This window comes from Rhinolophus sinicus, chromosome 15 (assembly GCF_057876585.1).
Source record: "Rhinolophus sinicus isolate RSI-liver-muscle chromosome 15, RSI-T2T, whole genome shotgun sequence".
Lineage (NCBI taxonomy): Eukaryota > Metazoa > Chordata > Mammalia > Chiroptera > Rhinolophidae > Rhinolophus > Rhinolophus sinicus.
The window spans coordinates 19,010,676-19,028,239 of record NC_142515.1 but is presented as its reverse complement, the minus strand read 5'-3'; the positions used below and the strand labels follow the sequence as shown (position 1 = coordinate 19,028,239).

Below are 17,564 nucleotides of genomic sequence, written 5' to 3'. Positions count from 1 at the left end.
TGAGATGGATATGATCAAGGGAGTTACCACCTACTTATTCTCAATAACTTTTCAATCTCACCTGAATGAGAAACACTGACCTTGAAGAAAGCATTGGGCGTCACTGGTCCCACAAGTTAGCTTTCGGTTTACCAAATGCTCCAGAAAACTCATAATGGCACTATGAGTTTATTTAACATCTAAATGTCTCAGTTACTTTTCCAGTTTAAACTAGTTTAATGCTGGTGAAAGGAGATGTCTCCTTTACCATTTGGTTCACAGAGCCCTAGGTTGGCAATGCCATTAAATCCATCGTTGCATCAAATTCAGAAATATCTCCCACAGTTCACATAAGCAATAGTCTACTAACCACTGATTGAAAACTTCCAGAGATAACAAATTTACTGCCTTATAAGGCCATTTTTCTAGTACCAGGAACCCTGCATGCTAGAAAGTTTTTATCTTGAGCACAAATATATTTGTTCTCTGAAAAGTCCACTTATTGTTTTCATTGTTGCCGTCTGATGCAACTGGATGGATCTGATCTCCCTTTTTGTCCTGAGATCTGTTAAATAGATGAAGATAATTACTAGCCACCTTCTGAACCCTCTTTAAGTTTAAAGAAATACCTGGTTTTTCCATCCACACCTGTACATAGCTAGTATGCCATGATGTCTCCAAAGGTAATTTCATAAAAATAGGAGGCTTGTCACTTAACCCTATGGATGTTATTGTCATTTCAATTCGAAGCTTCCATGAAGGTGCCCATGGATTTGATACATTGATATAGGACTCCATGGGATACCAAAATGAGCTCACCAGTCAAAATCGGCCTCTGTGCAGACACAGGGTTCAGATTCCATAGCTCCTGCGTATTTTCCTTGCATACACTTCCGCTCTGATTTTCGCTTCTTATATATCCGTTTTGCTCCCATGATGCATGCTTCCCCCTGTAAGGACACAAGGATATCAGGCACTTGAGCAAATCCCTTGGACTGTCCCTGCTCCATATCAGGGCAGTTTAGGGAGATGTTCTCAGACCTTAGTGAAATCTAGACTTGGGTAGTCTGCTCTGTGCTGACAGCATGTTCTTTTTGATGTCTAGAGCCCTTGTATAGAATGTGACTTATAAAGGCAATCTTAAGAAGCATCGAGGGTGTGTCAGAAAATGTCCTTAACTCCTCATGTATTCAGTAAACTTTTCCTTGACAACGTGTTAGGTGCAGTGTCATGAGGGACACACAGGTAACTAGTAAGACTCTGGCTGTAACAAGGGTATTGCCAACACATCTGTAATAATTAAGTTCAATACTCCCGTAAAAAAGATTTGTACACGTGCTTATGTATGAGCATATGAAAGGAGAGTACTGCTAAGAAATGCAGCTCCATTTGCCCCAATTTATTATGCATCTGCCCACACAACTTTATCGCACTGATTTTATGCCCGTCTATCAGACAAGTGAGGGAACTAAATTCAGTGTTTCTCCCCAAAATAAATAAAAGCTTTGAGTATCACAATGCTCATGCATCCCAAAGGGGAAGATATCAGCAATATGAATGAGCTGTAATTTCATCATTGAGTCTCTGAATCGAATGGATGATTCTAGCTGATGCAGCCCTCGCTGTCAAACATGGCTCTCTTTGTATGTCTAAAGGACATACAAAGTTACCATAACCTGTCTTTCTTGGGCAAACTCACTTTAACCACCTCCATTACCCATCTTCATGGAAATATATTACTTAGTCTGGGTTTGGGGCATGTGATGTGTCACTGCCTAAGCACGATGATGGCTTTGCAGCAAGAGCCTCTGCCATGTCCTTTGAGAGACCTACAGGATGACTTCTGGCTTGGGACATCAAAGGAGAGATGCTTTCAGCCAACTATTTTTATATGAGCGGAATAGCTGAGGGCCCAGAATGAAGGGAAATTTCCTATTAGTAATTCTTCATTCCTGTACCACTGGTACCTTAGAAGGAGGCAAGAAGTACTACCTAATCCCAGGGAGCCACGGCAATGGGGAGGGAGGATATTACTGGCACTGCTCACAGAGCATAATTTTGTTATTTTATGTCTCTGTTTGCATTGCTAGATGAAATTGAAGATCACTCCTGCCTCCACCCTGCATCCATATGACATGCTCAGATAAATTATGTTTAGATCTCCGTGCTGAGTTGGTATTTCATTTTGAGTTGTAAGTCTAAGCCAAGCACATTTGAATTTTATCTCATTATATCCTAGTACAATAAAAACAGAAATTACTTCACAACAAGCTATAAAATGTTGAGTTTGTTCACTGCTGTGGAACACAAAGCACATAAGCAAGCACCAGATGAGCATTTTAGCTTAGAGAACCCCAATTCCTACACTTGGATGACTAGCTTCCCCCCAACACATCCCATGCCTCTCTCCCAGCACTCAGCCTCTGCTCTCTTCTCCTACCTGGCTGTGCAGCTGCCAGGGCCTGTAGTCCTCCTCGGCACAGCGTCTGTCGAAAATGGACTTGTAGTCCACTTTGACCAGCTGCCATTCCGAGCGGTGGCTGAAGTGGCCAAACACTCTACAGGGTTCATAATGATAAAATGATTGCAATGATAACAATGCCGACAGTTACAACAACGGCTAGCATCTGTTGACTATTTACTATGAGCGTAGCATAATGTTAAGTGACTTACATTGATCTTAATTAATCCTCAAAACACATTTGTAAAAGGGGTTACTATTATTGGCTCCACTTCACATGTGGGTAACTTGAGGCTCAAAGAGTTTTGTTAATAAGCAAAACCCAAAATCAAATCCCTCACGAACCAGCAGAGTCAGAACCCAGGGTGTTTGACTTAAAAGCCCACTTCTATATATTGTACAACAGAATGGTTAACAAAAAGGCAAACAATCAATCACTCCATAATTGAGAAAACAATCACAAATGCTGCATTCTGCATGGTCCAAGATTACATACTTCTAGGTTTTCTTGTTAATAATGTACATGCTTCCCATGCCATTTTATGTTCCTACCAGTCTCTAGGGAAAGTGGGCAAAAGTGCCAAGTGATTATAACTATTTCCTAACACTGTGCATTCTATTCTCCTTACCGAGAGAGACCCAGGTATTTAATAAGGTGTTTGAATCACCAATCACAGATGTGGATAAAATCCACAAAGCAGCCTTTTCAGTCAGCTTTCTAAAATCTATGTTTTGCAAATATAACAACTGAATAAAGACAAATTATGGAATAAATTGGTACTCTAGCTATGTTTACCATGGCCTAAAATGTAGCTTCTTGGCATATTACATTTTGGTTGATTTTTTTCTATTATTAAGAAAAGGAGAACATAAGAAAAAATTAGAAAATGTATCAATGATTCACTTTGATTTTTCAATTTTCATTGATGACAGGATCAAGTACTTTAAAACCGTCTCTCTGTTTTCCACGTCCAATTTTCTAGGGAAAGGGAAAAGCTCACTTTCATATTTCAAATTCAAAGTTCATGTTTTGAACCCCACAGGCAGGCAAGCCATTAATCAAGTCTTTCACAAATTAATGATCCTCTCTTTCCAGACAAGAAGGAGTGCAAATGCAATTTCACAAGAACAGATTGTTCTCAGGGTTTTCCTAATATGCCTCACAATTGGGTTAGGTAAAGAGCCAGGAAAAAACAAAAGCCTGCGTGGGGTTTTGCTCAAGCTCTGTGTTCTGCCTTAAAGTGAAATCTTTCTTATATGTCTGTGAGTCTTCTGTATGTCGAGTTTGTTTATTATTAAAGTTTTAAATGTATAGCTTTATTTTCTATTGACATTATATCGTCTATTCAGTAGGGGGAGAAATAAGCTGTGCCCTTTTGCCACCAGCCCTCAGTGTGAGTCTCCTAGTAACTAATAAAAAGCCTAGAAAATAGTCTCCTCTAGTTTTCTTTCCTCTTTGATGGGGAATCATGATATACTGACTTTGCTAACAACTTCAAACCTAACAGTAGCAAAACGTACAGGCTTAGCTAAAAGCCAGGTTTCTATATTAACATTAAGACTAGAAGACATCATAGTTTTCCACTTACGTCATGATGAGAGTCTCTTCCCCAGGCTCACCCAGAACCCCATCCACAAAAAGTGGAATAGATGTGAAACTATATTTGCTCCAAGATCTCCCTTCATCAAAACTCAACCTAATAACAGAAAGGAAAAAAAAAAAAAAGTCATCAAATCCCAAAAGAAAAAGAAAAAAAATCCTTTCAAAGGAAAGATCCTATCAACCAGAAAAGAATACATTTTAAAAGCACCTAAGGCATTGTCAAAGTAAGCCTTTTATATGAATAAGTGTTCTTAATTACATCAGAAAGTACAAATACAGTTAGCTAAGTGATTTGGGACCCAGATGTGTTAGAACATCAATAGGGGGAGAGCTGCATGAAACTGGAATAATAATAAGTCTTTGATAGAATTTGTTTTAAATTTGGATATTTTATTCATTCTTAGATCTCAGTGTGACTCTCTCCCAAACCTCACTGCATTCTAACAGCAAGCCTTACAGGTGATTCTGAAGAAAAATGGCCTTATGAGACCTACTTAGATGAACTTGAACCAGCCACCCTTAAGTGATCAAACTTAAGCATCCCTCTTACGTTGTTATAAACCCTGGTTGACTCACTAAGTGAATGGGTACAGAATGACAGGCACTGAGAGTAACAGGAGAGAAGTCGTCAACTCTGATGATCACAGAGGATGCTTTCTTTGCTCTGCCTTTCTCTATGGATGCCTTCCCCCAGGCTGAGCCTCTGTTTCTCTCATTTTTGCAGCTTTCCCTTTGGTTGCCAAAGTAACTAAAAGTGGGGAGAAATCAGTCGCTTGACTTTGAACAAGCTTGCGTGTGGAGAGAGTCACTTTCAAAAACACACATGAAGGAGTCTGTTGGAATCCCCTCTGGAAGTAAAGCCCTGCATGTCCATCTGTGGAAACCTAGAAGTAGAGCTGCAGAATGTCACCCCCAAATAGGAAACTAAGGAAGTATGATCAGGAGAAACAAGACAGGAGAAGAAGGGCCATGATCTCTGTGCAGAAGACATAATGAATGCAAATATTATACCCCAGGAGATATTATTTGGGAAAAGTGACTGTAAGAAATTAAGTCACTCAGAGATTATACCTGACACACCATTCTACCCTAGACTGTGCTGAAAGAATGTAGTACTGGGGACGGTATTGTCACATTTCAAAGTCATAATACAATTCTTTCAGGGGCAGAATTGTCTCTCACTGTCTCTTTCCTTCCCTCTCTTCTTCTCTTTCCTCCTTCCCTTTTTCCTTTCCTCCTCCTTTTGTGAAACTGCAGGCAGCAATCTTATTTTAATAGAGCAAAAGTATAAATGATGTTCTAGTAAGCCTTGACGTTTTACTACAAACACGGTCAGAATCTGGCAGTCCGACTCCATTGTTTGTAGTGGGGAACTATCAGGTTCATGCCTCACGGGCAACAGGTGCCTTTACCAGAGATGTCGAATTGGGAGAGACGTGTGCTTCATAGCAACCAGGACTCCACCTTGATCCAGATACAGAACGCTGTGCTCTTCTTCAAAGATCTGGAAGATGAAAATACACCCCCATGGACACACATCCACGTCTACACATACCCACAGTTCAGAGAAGTAGTCTTCATATGAGAAGAAAAATCCCTCCCATGATAGAACTAGGTTTCCCAAGACACAGTTATAGGCAGCGCTTCCCAAGGTGGGCTACATGTACCACTGAGGTTATACAAAATGATTTTAGGTGCACCACAAAAGAAATGTAAAGAATTAATAGTTATGTATTCGTGTTTATATTCCTAGCTTTTTGTGGTAAATTCTCTTGATTCTCATTTATGATGATGTCAGGATATTGGTTAACTGTCATATTGATAACATTTTTAGAAGGAAGAAACCTTAGAGGTATTACATTCTAACATTCTCATTTTTATAGATGAGACGACTAAGGTTTAGAAAGATGCGGTGACTTGCCTACGACCAAGTATATAGTGATTGATGGAGCTGGGACTTGCAGTATGACGGTGCCCTTCCACATATAATTACTTCAAAGTTTCTAAGTGTTATAGAGAAAAGGTGTTCTTGTTCAATGAATAGATTCTCTCCCAAATCATAAGGTTGTTCTGATCAAAATGGAATCATCATCTTTGCTTCCATGTGTCATAGGATCTTTCTCCAAATGTAGAGAAGCAAATTTGAAGTCAAATGGAGATAGGCTGAAAAAACTTCTAAGTGCTCTCTGTATAGGATTCACACTGTTTTCTCACAGTCACACTGTTAGTATAGCCTTGTCCGTGGTTACACTACAGACATGATTTTCTTTCCCTTTTATTGACCTCTTATACCTAAGATATATTCCAGGACTATGGAAGTGAGACTTCTTTGCTTTCTTTGAGGTGGTGAAGGGGGAAAAAAAAAGATCCTGGCTCTATTTTCCAGGGGAAGCTTAATAGTCCATGTTCCTACCTACCTCCAAGATCAATAGCTCTGGGTTTTTTGGGTAAATTTCTTTCTTGCCCTGCTCTTCTCAAAACATGTGAATCCCACCGAGGATCTATGAAAGGTCTGGAGCTAGGAAATGGCAAATTGGACAGTAACATGGAGAGCTCTGCCTAAACTTCAAAGCAGAGTGTTTTTGTTGCTGTGTGATTACCTGTGCATTAGATTTCAATTCAGGATGCTAGTTATTGTATGATAATTAAATGTCAGTGGGTTATTAAAACATATTTATTGAAGTGTAACAACCATGCATTAGGCACATATCTTGCTATGATTGGTAAACCTCATTAAATGCCTGTTTCGTAAGCTATGGGTATATAATTTTCGGGAAGCATTTAAGCTAAACACATTGGTTTAAAGTGATTCCATTTCTATTTTCCCTAACATCTGCACCCTGATGGTTATTACTCTGTCTTCTGCATATGAGATTTAAACATCTCAGAATACCACCTGGGTAACGGCTATTTCTATATCACTTCATTGCTCTCTGTTCTGACTTCAAGGCAAGGGGAATTTGTGGAGGTAACTTAGCATTAGGTATATAATCTATCCTCCAGGAGCCATGCTTTCTATGTGATAAACTCTTTGGGATTCTGGTTTTCTTTTATGGGAAATATTCAGTCAGATCTAATTTGGTTTCATTGTCACATATAAAGTTTCTTCCATATAGGCTCTGAATATGGGTCATTTTTACTGAACAGCAAAAAATGAAAATAAAATCGCAAAAGTATCCGCTAACCTCAAAGACTTGTTTTAATACTTTCATAAAACAAAAAAGAAAAACATGTTGGCAAGTTTTAGGATTCATATGTAGTTGAATAAGTTACTATGTGGAGTAGAATAAGTTCCCAGAATTGAGTCAAGCTGGGTAATTTTTACATCTTTTACACTTCAACAACTTGACCTAGGATATTTTCTTACCTGCCTCCAAGTGTTCCCTGCATCTGAGGAGACAAACATGCTGATGTCGCTGTCTGACAATTCAGAACCTATGTTACCTAGAAAGAGCACATCACCATTACTGAAGGGTACTTTCTGTACAAGCTGACAACGAGCTATGTGGGCAGCCTGCGTTACCTGAGATGGATGCAGATTGCAAACATATCTGAGCAAGGTTTTGTAGCATACTTGCTTCAGGGTCAGTGGCTTAGGTGCCATTCAAAAATATCTTTAGCTTGCTCATTAAGTTCCAAGCACAAATAGCTAGATTCTTAAAAGAAACACAATTTAATACAACAATCAAACAAGGAAAGCTTCTTACCTGAAGCCACTATAATGCTGGGAGCTGTGTCTCGGCTGGCAATGATCCCTGATGTGTAGGGATTCTCAGAGACCTTAAGGTGAAGGTGTAGTGAGCAATAAGGCTGAGAAGAGGAGAAATGAATGTCATGAAAGCACATGATCTAAATGGTCATTTAAGCCCATGTTCAGAGCATCCATCCAATCATCCGACCATCCCATCTATCCATCTATCCATGTACCCATATCCATTCATCCATCTTTCATTCCACGAATATCTGGTATCGATTAAGTGTAATACAGCTGCCAAGTTAGTGAAGGAGAGAGCACCTTCGTTTTAACTCTCATCAACTGCCTTAACTACCATTTGGGCAGTCGACAAACATTTTAGCATCTTAACTGTAAAAGTCTAGGTATAGCTTATGAAAGAGTCACACTGACTGAAATGTCATCCTGACTATTACAGAGTGCATAATTTAAGATCTTTCTATTGATTAACACAAAGAAAGTATATTTTAAGAGCCATCAGATTAGTATAGACAAAATATGAGATTCTAGAGGGTGAAGAGATGACATCCAACTTTGAATCAGGGAAGGCTTCAAGGAGAAAATGGTGCCTGAGGCAAAGATGGGATGGATATGAACTGCAGATGAGACATTTCAGGTCTGAGTAACAACAATAACAAAGAAAAGAAGCAGAAGAGGTGAGCTATAATGCGGTATGTAGTCAGCATGACTGAAGAGAAATGGGATATGAAATCAAAAGAGAGGGTCTGGTGAGACTGGGAGGGCTCTGAAGAAGTCAGCTGGAACCTCTTAGCCCCTCTCCATCCTAAAGGACAGAAGCAGCTGTACGACATGTGAAACTGTCCTAACATCCAACAGACAATCAACATAGTGTCTGGATCAGGTTGTTATCAGAATCAGTATTATTCAATATAAAAGTCATACATGTAGGCAAAATGTGCTAGAGATTGCCACTAAACTGAAAATTTAAGGGACTTGTGTATTTGTATGTGAAAATCTCGATCAAATGTTCTGATTAATATAACAACAGTTCTCAAAAACAGGATAATCAATCTTATAGAAATTGCATTTAAAATAGTTCTTGTACTGAGTTGTCAAAAACTACAAATTTGTGTCTAAACCCACATTTCTTTTCATCGCTCAGGAAGATTATTTTCTAATCTTATCAACTTGAGTTTTTGGAATCACCAGTGTATCTCTGTTATTACTTTTATTCTGCTCTATAAGTCTCAGCTAGCAGATATTCAGAGAGCTAGCGAGAGATACAATGATTAAATTTATATAGGTAAGAGCAAATGACAAACTGAAATTGAAAATCAGGAATAAAAAAAGCAGCCAAAAAACTGGTGAAATAACACAGTGGGTCACAACAGGGCCTTTTCCTCACTGGCAACACAGAGCGTGAACTCTCAAGGAATAATGAGCAAAACGTTATTGGTGTTACATGACAATCTCATGTAAAGCTTTCAAAAAAGGGAACCGTACTTTATAATGTTCATAAGGCACAAGGAAGATCACCCTTATGAGAAGAAGCTATGTGACCCAAACACTTGGCTTCCTTTTGTCCAAGAGGAAGATTAAAATGGGTATTGTTCTGTGTCTCAGAGGCCCCAGGACCACACTGCATAACATTCAGATGCTAAGACAGGATAAAGCAGAGGTGACAGACCATTTTTCCATAAAAGTTTTCCTGACAACCACAACCTATCAGCATCTCCCCTTCGCTGATGTACACCAGTTTCTTTTACCACATGCAATCCTGTGTTATCTATTCGAGGTATGTACAGTTTTATCCCCCTAAGAGATACACTCTAGCAATAAAGAGAAAACATCAAGTACTACTTTGCATCTTCTGTAGAACCTAGCATCGAATCAAAAAAGACAGTCAATGAAAGCTTGAAACATCAAGCAATGCTTTTATGTTAGGACATGGGAGACGTTACTATTTTACTCAGAACAATGACAGAGGTACGTGGGCTTATTTGTAAACCACACAAGCAGAACAATATGAGTATCCCTATGGCATGCCAAGAACTGCATCACTCCTTGGGAATTATGGGTGGACATCTGGGTCGAATGGAAGGCCTTTGTGCCACCCAGCAGGGCAGGACATCCCTGGACAAGGGAGCACCCAGTTTGCAATTTGCAGCTGCCACTTGCCACAAACTTCATCCCTCAACAGTCTGGGAGACTGTGAAGCTCAGTTGCCACCTGACCCAAGTGTTACTGGATGTGGGGCACTTGTCATTACAAAGGAAAGAGGGCATTTTCAATTCACCATTTCAGCACTGCTCAGTTGCAATGGCTTTCGCAGGCCTGAGATAAATTAATGGGAGAATAAAAGACACCAGTTCATGCAGAAGCAGCAGCAGCAGCAGCAGCAGCAGCCACATTAGAAATGATCTTTCCTGTGCACTTTTTTTCCACTCTCACATTTGTAGAACTGGATTGCCCCCAGCTGGTACAAGGAGACTATTCTGTGGCTTTATTTTTACTTTCTTCCATTTTCTTCAAGGAAGTTACATAGTCTACCGCAGTGTTTGAAGGAAAACAATGTTAAGTGATCATCTTTACTATTTTAACTTATACTTTTGTATCTGACCAGTTTGGGATATTTTTCAAAGTTAAGTCACCAACCTTTATTTTAATAGACAGGTTTATTATAATGGCTGTCGAGCCCCAGCAAACTCCTAAAGGACAGAACACAAGGCTCTCTGATGCTTACGCACTTTTTGCCCAGGCAGGGGGAGCTTTGTCCACCTCTCTCTTCCTTCCTTCCTGCCTCCTTTTCTCCCATTAGCAAACATGTACTGAATACCTGAGCATCTTTCCAGAGTTATCTCCAGTGCAGTAGAGTCAAAACAAGGCTTGTCCCAAAGGCACTTCGCTAGTTTCCTTATCTTTGCACATTAAGACAATGTAGAACTATACGCTGAACACAGCAAGGCCTAGCAGCTAACTTATAGGGAATGGAGGGACCAGACTACACATTTGGAAGCTGCCCTTTGTGTCCTTCGCTATGTCCTCACCTAGTCACAGGACATGGAAGACCATCAATCAGTCAATTCTCACAGCCACTGAATCCTTACTCTTTCATCTTCAGGGTCAGGTACAGAGCTTGAGAATCTGATGCGAATTAAGGATTCTTTTCCAAGAAAAAGTACACAAGGCCAAGTGCGCAGAGGGTTTTGTATTCAATTTCAGGAAGCTGACAAACTTCTGAAGTTCATGGTGGACCTCTAGGCCCCAATTATCTTTCTTTTGCCTATTGTATTTCTTATTTTAACCAACAAAATGCTGTGGCCATTGCAACCATTCAATACATGTCTGTTGGATTTAATGGATCCATTAAGAAGCCACTGTCTTCCTAGCACTGTCCATGACCAATGGAGAATTACTAACTCATAGAAGGCATTTCCCCACCACAAAATAAATCAACTCAAAACACTGTTAATTATTTGAGTGTCAACCAGGTTCTCATTTCACTTTCTCTTTCCCCACAACCTCCGTATTAACAGCACTTAGATCTCATTTTCATGGTGCCATTATGTTTAGGGCTTCTAATCTGACCATTGTCATGAAAAGCCAGATCAGAGCTTTCATAAATAATAGGGCAGTGGGCAAATACCCAAATAACTGTCCCTGAATCCACCTCCATACACAGATTGTTTCTGACCCTGAACTAGAGCTAGGAATCCGTTAGATCTTCAGTAAAGAGTAGATGGCACAGAAAAGGAAGCCTCCAGAATAACTGGCTGGGTATGAGGCATTCAACCCCACTCTACTCCAGCACAACATGCAGAGTCAAGTGTGCAAAGAAGTGGAAAGCAGAGTTAAGAATCTCCGGGTGTAGCTGGCTGCCTAGCTCCACTGGAAACCTGACGACTAAATCCATAAAAAAGTCACAGCCTCTCTCCATGAAACGCCGTGCTTTCCCTAGGGTCCCGAGGACTTGTCACAGGCTCAGCTCACATCTTGCCTCTCGGTAGCGCAATCCTGAGGCTTTGAAGGCAGGTGGACCGTGACCTGTAACACCCCATCTAATTGTACAACGCTGTCTTCAGAGGAAAGAAATCCCAGCTGAGCCCTCCAGGCAATCAGTCTAAAAGTCCTAAAAATATAGCCCCAAATTACCCTGGATGTCTTATTTCTATAGAATACATTTTACCAGGAACATTCCTTTTGGGGCTGTAATTCTGAACTTGTTCCACATTTGTAACAGCCCTGCTGGAAAATCTCTTTTCTAATCACTAGGCTGTGCTTTCGGTGACACTGTCACTTTCCAAGTACTCACAATCTAAAATCACTTTTTATCTCCTCTCTGCCACCAGCTCTCAAGCTGAATGAAGCTTTTTAACAGTCAGAATCTCCTGGAGCTCAAGGAATTTCTTTCCTATTTTGTGCCTTTGGCAGATTTTTATAAAGAGATTTTGGTCTCTCCTCCCTACTCCCTTTGTTATTTTCCCCTCCCCGCCCTGCTGCCTATTTTCTAAAATTCTGATTGAAACTACATTAAACAATAGGGTTAATGAGGGAGATAGGCAAAAAGACTCCTGGGTACTGTACTTCCATATCCCATTAATTCATCTTTCCTCAATCTTAATGAGCCTACGGATTTTGTTAACTTTGGGGTCAACTGGAGCCCATGAGCTTCAGAAGGTATATATTATGACAAATCCTTCAGTGGGATTGTCAGCAGCAAGGAAAGGCTTCCACTAAAGTCTAAATACAAAACTCAAACAACCCCTGTCAATGGAGTATCTGCTTCAAACAAACAACACTCATGACAACACGGGTGTTGAGCACCTACATTGAGACAGGTATGGCTCTTGAGAGGATTCTTTGCAGTGGCCAAAAATATAGACACGGCTCCTCTGCTCATGAAGCTCACATTTTAGTAGGGGAAGATGGCCAAATACATGTGCTGATTTCAAAGAGTGAGACAGGTCATGAATAAAAAGGATTTGGGACAAGTTCAATTTTAGAGAAAAGTTCAAGAAAGCTCTCTGAGATTAAGGCAATCAATCGAGGGTGGGATTTCAAGAACAAGCCAGACTAGAAGGGCATTTTAAGAAAAACGACAAATGCAAAGAACCTAAGGCATATATGAGCATGGTAAGTTAATGGTATGAAAAGAGGCACCATCGTCCCCAAGCATGGTTTATGTGTAAGGAAGGAAGGGGACAGAGAATGAAGACCAGGCAGGAGAAGTAGGCAGGGTCCAATCCACATGGGACCCTGAAGGCTATGCTCAAGTATGTGGATTTTATTCTACCTGAATGAGAAAGTCATTAGCAGGTTTAAGGAAAGGAGAGTCATGACGTGATTTTTTAAAGCTTAAGTTTATCTCATTTACGTAACATTTTAGAAAAGAGAAATCTAACCTATACTAAAGGAAAGCCGAGGAGGGGTTGTCTAGGGCTAGAGGTGTGGAGACTGATTGCAAAGGGGCACAAAGGAATTTTGGGGGGTGATGAAAAACGTTCTATCTTGAGTGTGGTAGTGGTTCCATGGGTATACACATTGGTCAAGATTTGCCAAATTCTACTCTTAAAATGGGTCCATGTATGTATATTTTATCTCAGTACATTTGGATTAAAAACAAATGAAGTTCCCATTAGCTGCTGTGCGGAGAAGAGCTTGCCAGGTAGTGACAGGAGCAGCAGTCAGGAGCCTGTCGCCGTAGGGAAAGGGAGAAATGATGGTGGCTTGTATTAGCATGGCCCTAGAATTTATTTGGAGGCACGGCAATAAGACTTCCTAACACTGGGCTGGCGGTGGAGCAGGGAACACATCACTAAGTGCTTTGTGTAAAAGGCATCTCTAATGGTCCCTTTATGGTGCCAGAATGCCCTGGAAAGCCTCTTTAGGTGATATGGTTAATTCACTCATGGACATTTAATCTCCAAAGAGCACCACACGATGGAGGACCACATTAAGGACTGGGGCATGCCATGCATCCTAGACAAAATATCAGGACGTTCCAACTTGAAATAGCTAAATGAAGCAGGCGGCCCTGTTTCTTTTAAAATGCTACTGAACTATGCCTCGCATAGAATAGGTATTCAATCATAACTTACATTTATACTCTGTCACTGGCTTTGTGCACTCACTATAACAACTGACTTTTTCCCCCCTGTAAGTTGCCAGTAATAAGGATAGAAGCTGAGTGGGAGGCTGGATTTCAGAGTGCTTCTCTGATGCACAGTGACAACTGTGATGTCCTTTGCAACTAATAAGGTCAAGCTATGGCTGCTGGCATCTTCTCGCGTAGGAGGGTGATCCGCCTACAGGTGTATGAAATGAGCCTGCAAAGTGACTGTTCAGACTTCATGGGACAGAAGGAAGCAAGCTGAGTGTGATAACATTAAAGGCAGAATTATATGATGAATGTGAACACTGATGTGTGTATACACACACACACACACACACACACACACACACACACACTCCTTATTAAAATGAAGAGTTCTTTCCTCTAGCTTGGTCTTTTCTTTCTATGATTATAAATATAACTTCTGAATTGTTTTACAGAAATTAGTGTTCAATTATACTTTGTTGTGCAATTAATCTCTTTCTCCCCTCCTTCTTCACTCACTCAGTATCTATTCATGTGCCAAGTACCGGGCAGACAGGCACCAGAACTACTAAGAGATGTGAGATGTGTGATCCTATAATCTTTAGTTTATTAATCTAGTCCCTTGAAACAGACTGCAAACTCCTTGAAGGCAAGACTCATTTTTGGTCCCTCTCTCAGACACTAACATATAATCAAATATATAAAGAAATTCATCTCAATCTTATTGCCCAAATGTTAGATGATTGAGAGAAAGCCATACTTGAAAAGAGAGGTCAGCAAACATTTTCAGGGCCCAATAACTAAGCTTTTAGGCTCCGTGGATCATACAGTCCCTTTCACAACCACTCAATTCTGTCATTGTAGACCAAAAGTGACCACAGACAATATAGAAATGAATAAGCATAACTGGGTCCCAGCAACACTTAATTTAGAAAAACAAGTGGTGGGCCATATTTTTCCCATGGGTCATTGTTTGCCTACACCAGCTTTATACATTGTGACATGCATGAAACAAATTATAGAAAGTACCAATAAAAGTTTAAATCAGTAGTTCTTACCCTTGTTTGAATGCCTCTGAGATTATAAATAAACATCTCTAGAAAATGCAACTACACAAGTCTGCATTCAGTTCATCAATTCTGCAGCTGAATTTATGTATCAAAAGATCTGTAACAGGTTACGCATGGGAAAGAAAGATGTATATCCCCACCATAGATGGAAACTATTACATTCTCCTTTAAATCACAATAAGAGGTCCTCATCAGAAATGGGGCCAGAAGGAACATTCTTGGAAGTGAGCCAGAAACGTCCTCATTTTCTCTTCTCTCTCTGGCCCATCACAAAGGCAGCACTGTGACTCTCGTGCACTGCTTTCATGCACTTCCCTGTCCCCTTTTGTTCATTAACTGAGCAAGGAACCCTGGAACCATCTTCATCTGCTTGTTTACCATCCATTTCCAGCCCTCACTGTTGGAGGCATTCTGCCCCAATCTGAAGACTCACCAGTAAGCAGTGCACGGGGTCCCCCCTTAAATCTGTGTCCGGTGCTTGAAGCAAACGCCAGTCTCTGCCTTTGTTATACGTGATGAAAGTCTTCACTTGGTTGTCAATCTTCTTATTAGCCAAGAACATTCCCTTTATCCCTGCTACCTGGGAAAAATTGACATGGCTGAAAAATACATCAATTTTAGAAGAGACACATTTGTTTATTTTACAAAAAAAAAAAAAAAAAGCAGACTGTCAAATTCAGCTGTGAAACTGGTCTTGGAGGAAACAGAGGGTGAGGATGGGAGAAGGGGGTGATGATTAAATACAACTCTCTGGACAGTGGTGCTGAAAGCAATAGATCCGTGCCCCTTATGGTATGGGGGGTTCATAATGCAAGTTTGATTGAAGCTTCTTATTTCCTCTACAGTAGGTCAGTAGTATTAGGTTGGTGCACAAGTAATTGCGGTTTGGGCAATTATTTTAACCTTGTAAACTGCAATTACTTGTGCACCAAGCTACTAGCTTGCAATCGCCTAGAGATCAACTCTGGTGCTTTCAGTTTCATTGCTTGATAAATGATAAATACATAGAGGCTACTTTTATTTTAAGGTTAGGCCTAGCACCCACAGTCTTAAATACTTTATTTCATTTAATCCTTGTAACAGTTCTCCTGAGTATCACTCATTCTATTTCACAGATGAGGAAACTGAGGCTCAGCCAGGTAAAGTACCTTGCCCAAGGTCATGCAGCTCAAGGACACATTGGATACACAGGATAGTAAGTGACTGACCTGGGATTTCAACGCAGAACTCTGTGTCCTCATGCCCATGCTCTTAAGGACTACCTGAGCTATCTAGAGCTTTGGGCAATTGAAAGAGGCCATTTAAATCTCATGATCCAATTACTTTTTTTTTTTTTTTGGTAAAAGATTGCTCTATTAAGCCATCAAAATACATCAAATAAAAGGGAACGGCTACTAAATTTAAAGAACCAGTGGTTTCCCTAAATTGTTCTACAATCCCTCCTCCATTCCTTTAATACTGTTATTTCACTGTAACCAGTCCTTACTAATTATTCAACTCTGAAAATATGATTGCCTTCTCTCTTATATACATTCCAAATGGTAAAAATTGGTAAGTTGCCAAACCCGTGCTACAACAAATCATTAATTGTGTGTTATATTTTCATGTGTTTTCAAGTTCATTAAACACATTCGTACATATTTTACACTGCGTGAAATGATGACAACCTATCAGAGCTGGAGGGCAGTGAGAAAAGGGTCTGAAATGTGTTGACTAGTGCATTTCAACACTTTGCATGAGTTATTTCATTTAATGATCACAGTAAGCATGAGATATAGTTATCACAAGCCGCATTTCTAAACAGAAACTTAGACTTAGTGGCTTTTCTGGAACACAGACAGGGATGAAGTGAATAAGCCAGCACATTTGAGGCATTTAATTTAACTCAGGCCCTTTATATTATCAGATGAACAATTTTAGGCAGAAGAGTGAAACAATAGCATTAATCCTTGCCTTGTACCAAGCACTATACCCAGTATTTTAAATATAAAATCTCCAACAGCTAACATAACAGCTATTATACCAATTCCATGGATGAGGAAACTGAGGCACAAACATGTAATTACTGAAGATAACAGAGAGTTGGTGTTCACACCCACATCTGTCTGATTCCCAGTGTTCTTTCAACTATCATACTCCTGAATTTGTCAGTTCAGAGACAGGGTTTCAATCAATAGAAGATGCACATTCTACCTCTGCTTTTGACACATTCAAACCTCATTAGTTTGTACCTGCTGATTTGGCATCTGGGATAATTTAGAGTTGGGCCAACTTTGCACACTTTTGGAAAACAAGTTTGTTAAGTAAATAAATGGTATAAACGAGTTGCTGGGAGGAATGCTTTGAACTACCCAGGAAAACAAGCCTCATTTTCAGCAATTGACGGCAGCCAGAAGAGTTTCTCATGCATTGTGGTTCCTCAACAAATGTGGGAGACATCAATTCCAGAAACCCTCGACCTCCCAACAACGGTATGTTAATTATGAATAATATTTAGTTATTACTATACCAGCTCCATAAGGACCACTCTCCAGGGAACCCCTCATTGGTTTTGCATATGTTCGAGAGACTGTTACACATTTAAATACGACCACACTGCCAGTTCTTTCAAAATTAAATTCCATAAATCAGAATTTTCACCAAGTCATACCTGTCTTCCC

At 40.1% G+C, this 17,564-nt stretch overlaps 1 protein-coding gene across 7 annotated transcripts in view; it reads right to left on the bottom strand.

Moving 5' to 3' along the window:
* The window catches only part of SORCS1 (sortilin related VPS10 domain containing receptor 1), a 458,014-nt gene that overhangs the window by 79,002 nt on the left and 361,448 nt on the right, over positions 1-17,564 (bottom strand). For all 7 annotated transcript variants that reach the window (XM_019725092.3, XM_019725090.3, XM_019725087.3 and 4 more), the window contains exons 10-16: positions 15,338-15,484; positions 7,751-7,853; positions 7,411-7,487; positions 5,456-5,547; positions 4,030-4,137; positions 2,420-2,537; positions 799-929 (exon numbers count right to left, since the gene is read on the bottom strand). In XM_019725092.3, coding sequence (XP_019580651.3) covers positions 799-929; positions 2,420-2,537; positions 4,030-4,137; positions 5,456-5,547; positions 7,411-7,487; positions 7,751-7,853; positions 15,338-15,484 — 776 coding nt within the window. The remainder of the gene's footprint in view (positions 1-798; positions 930-2,419; positions 2,538-4,029; positions 4,138-5,455; positions 5,548-7,410; positions 7,488-7,750; positions 7,854-15,337; positions 15,485-17,564) is intronic.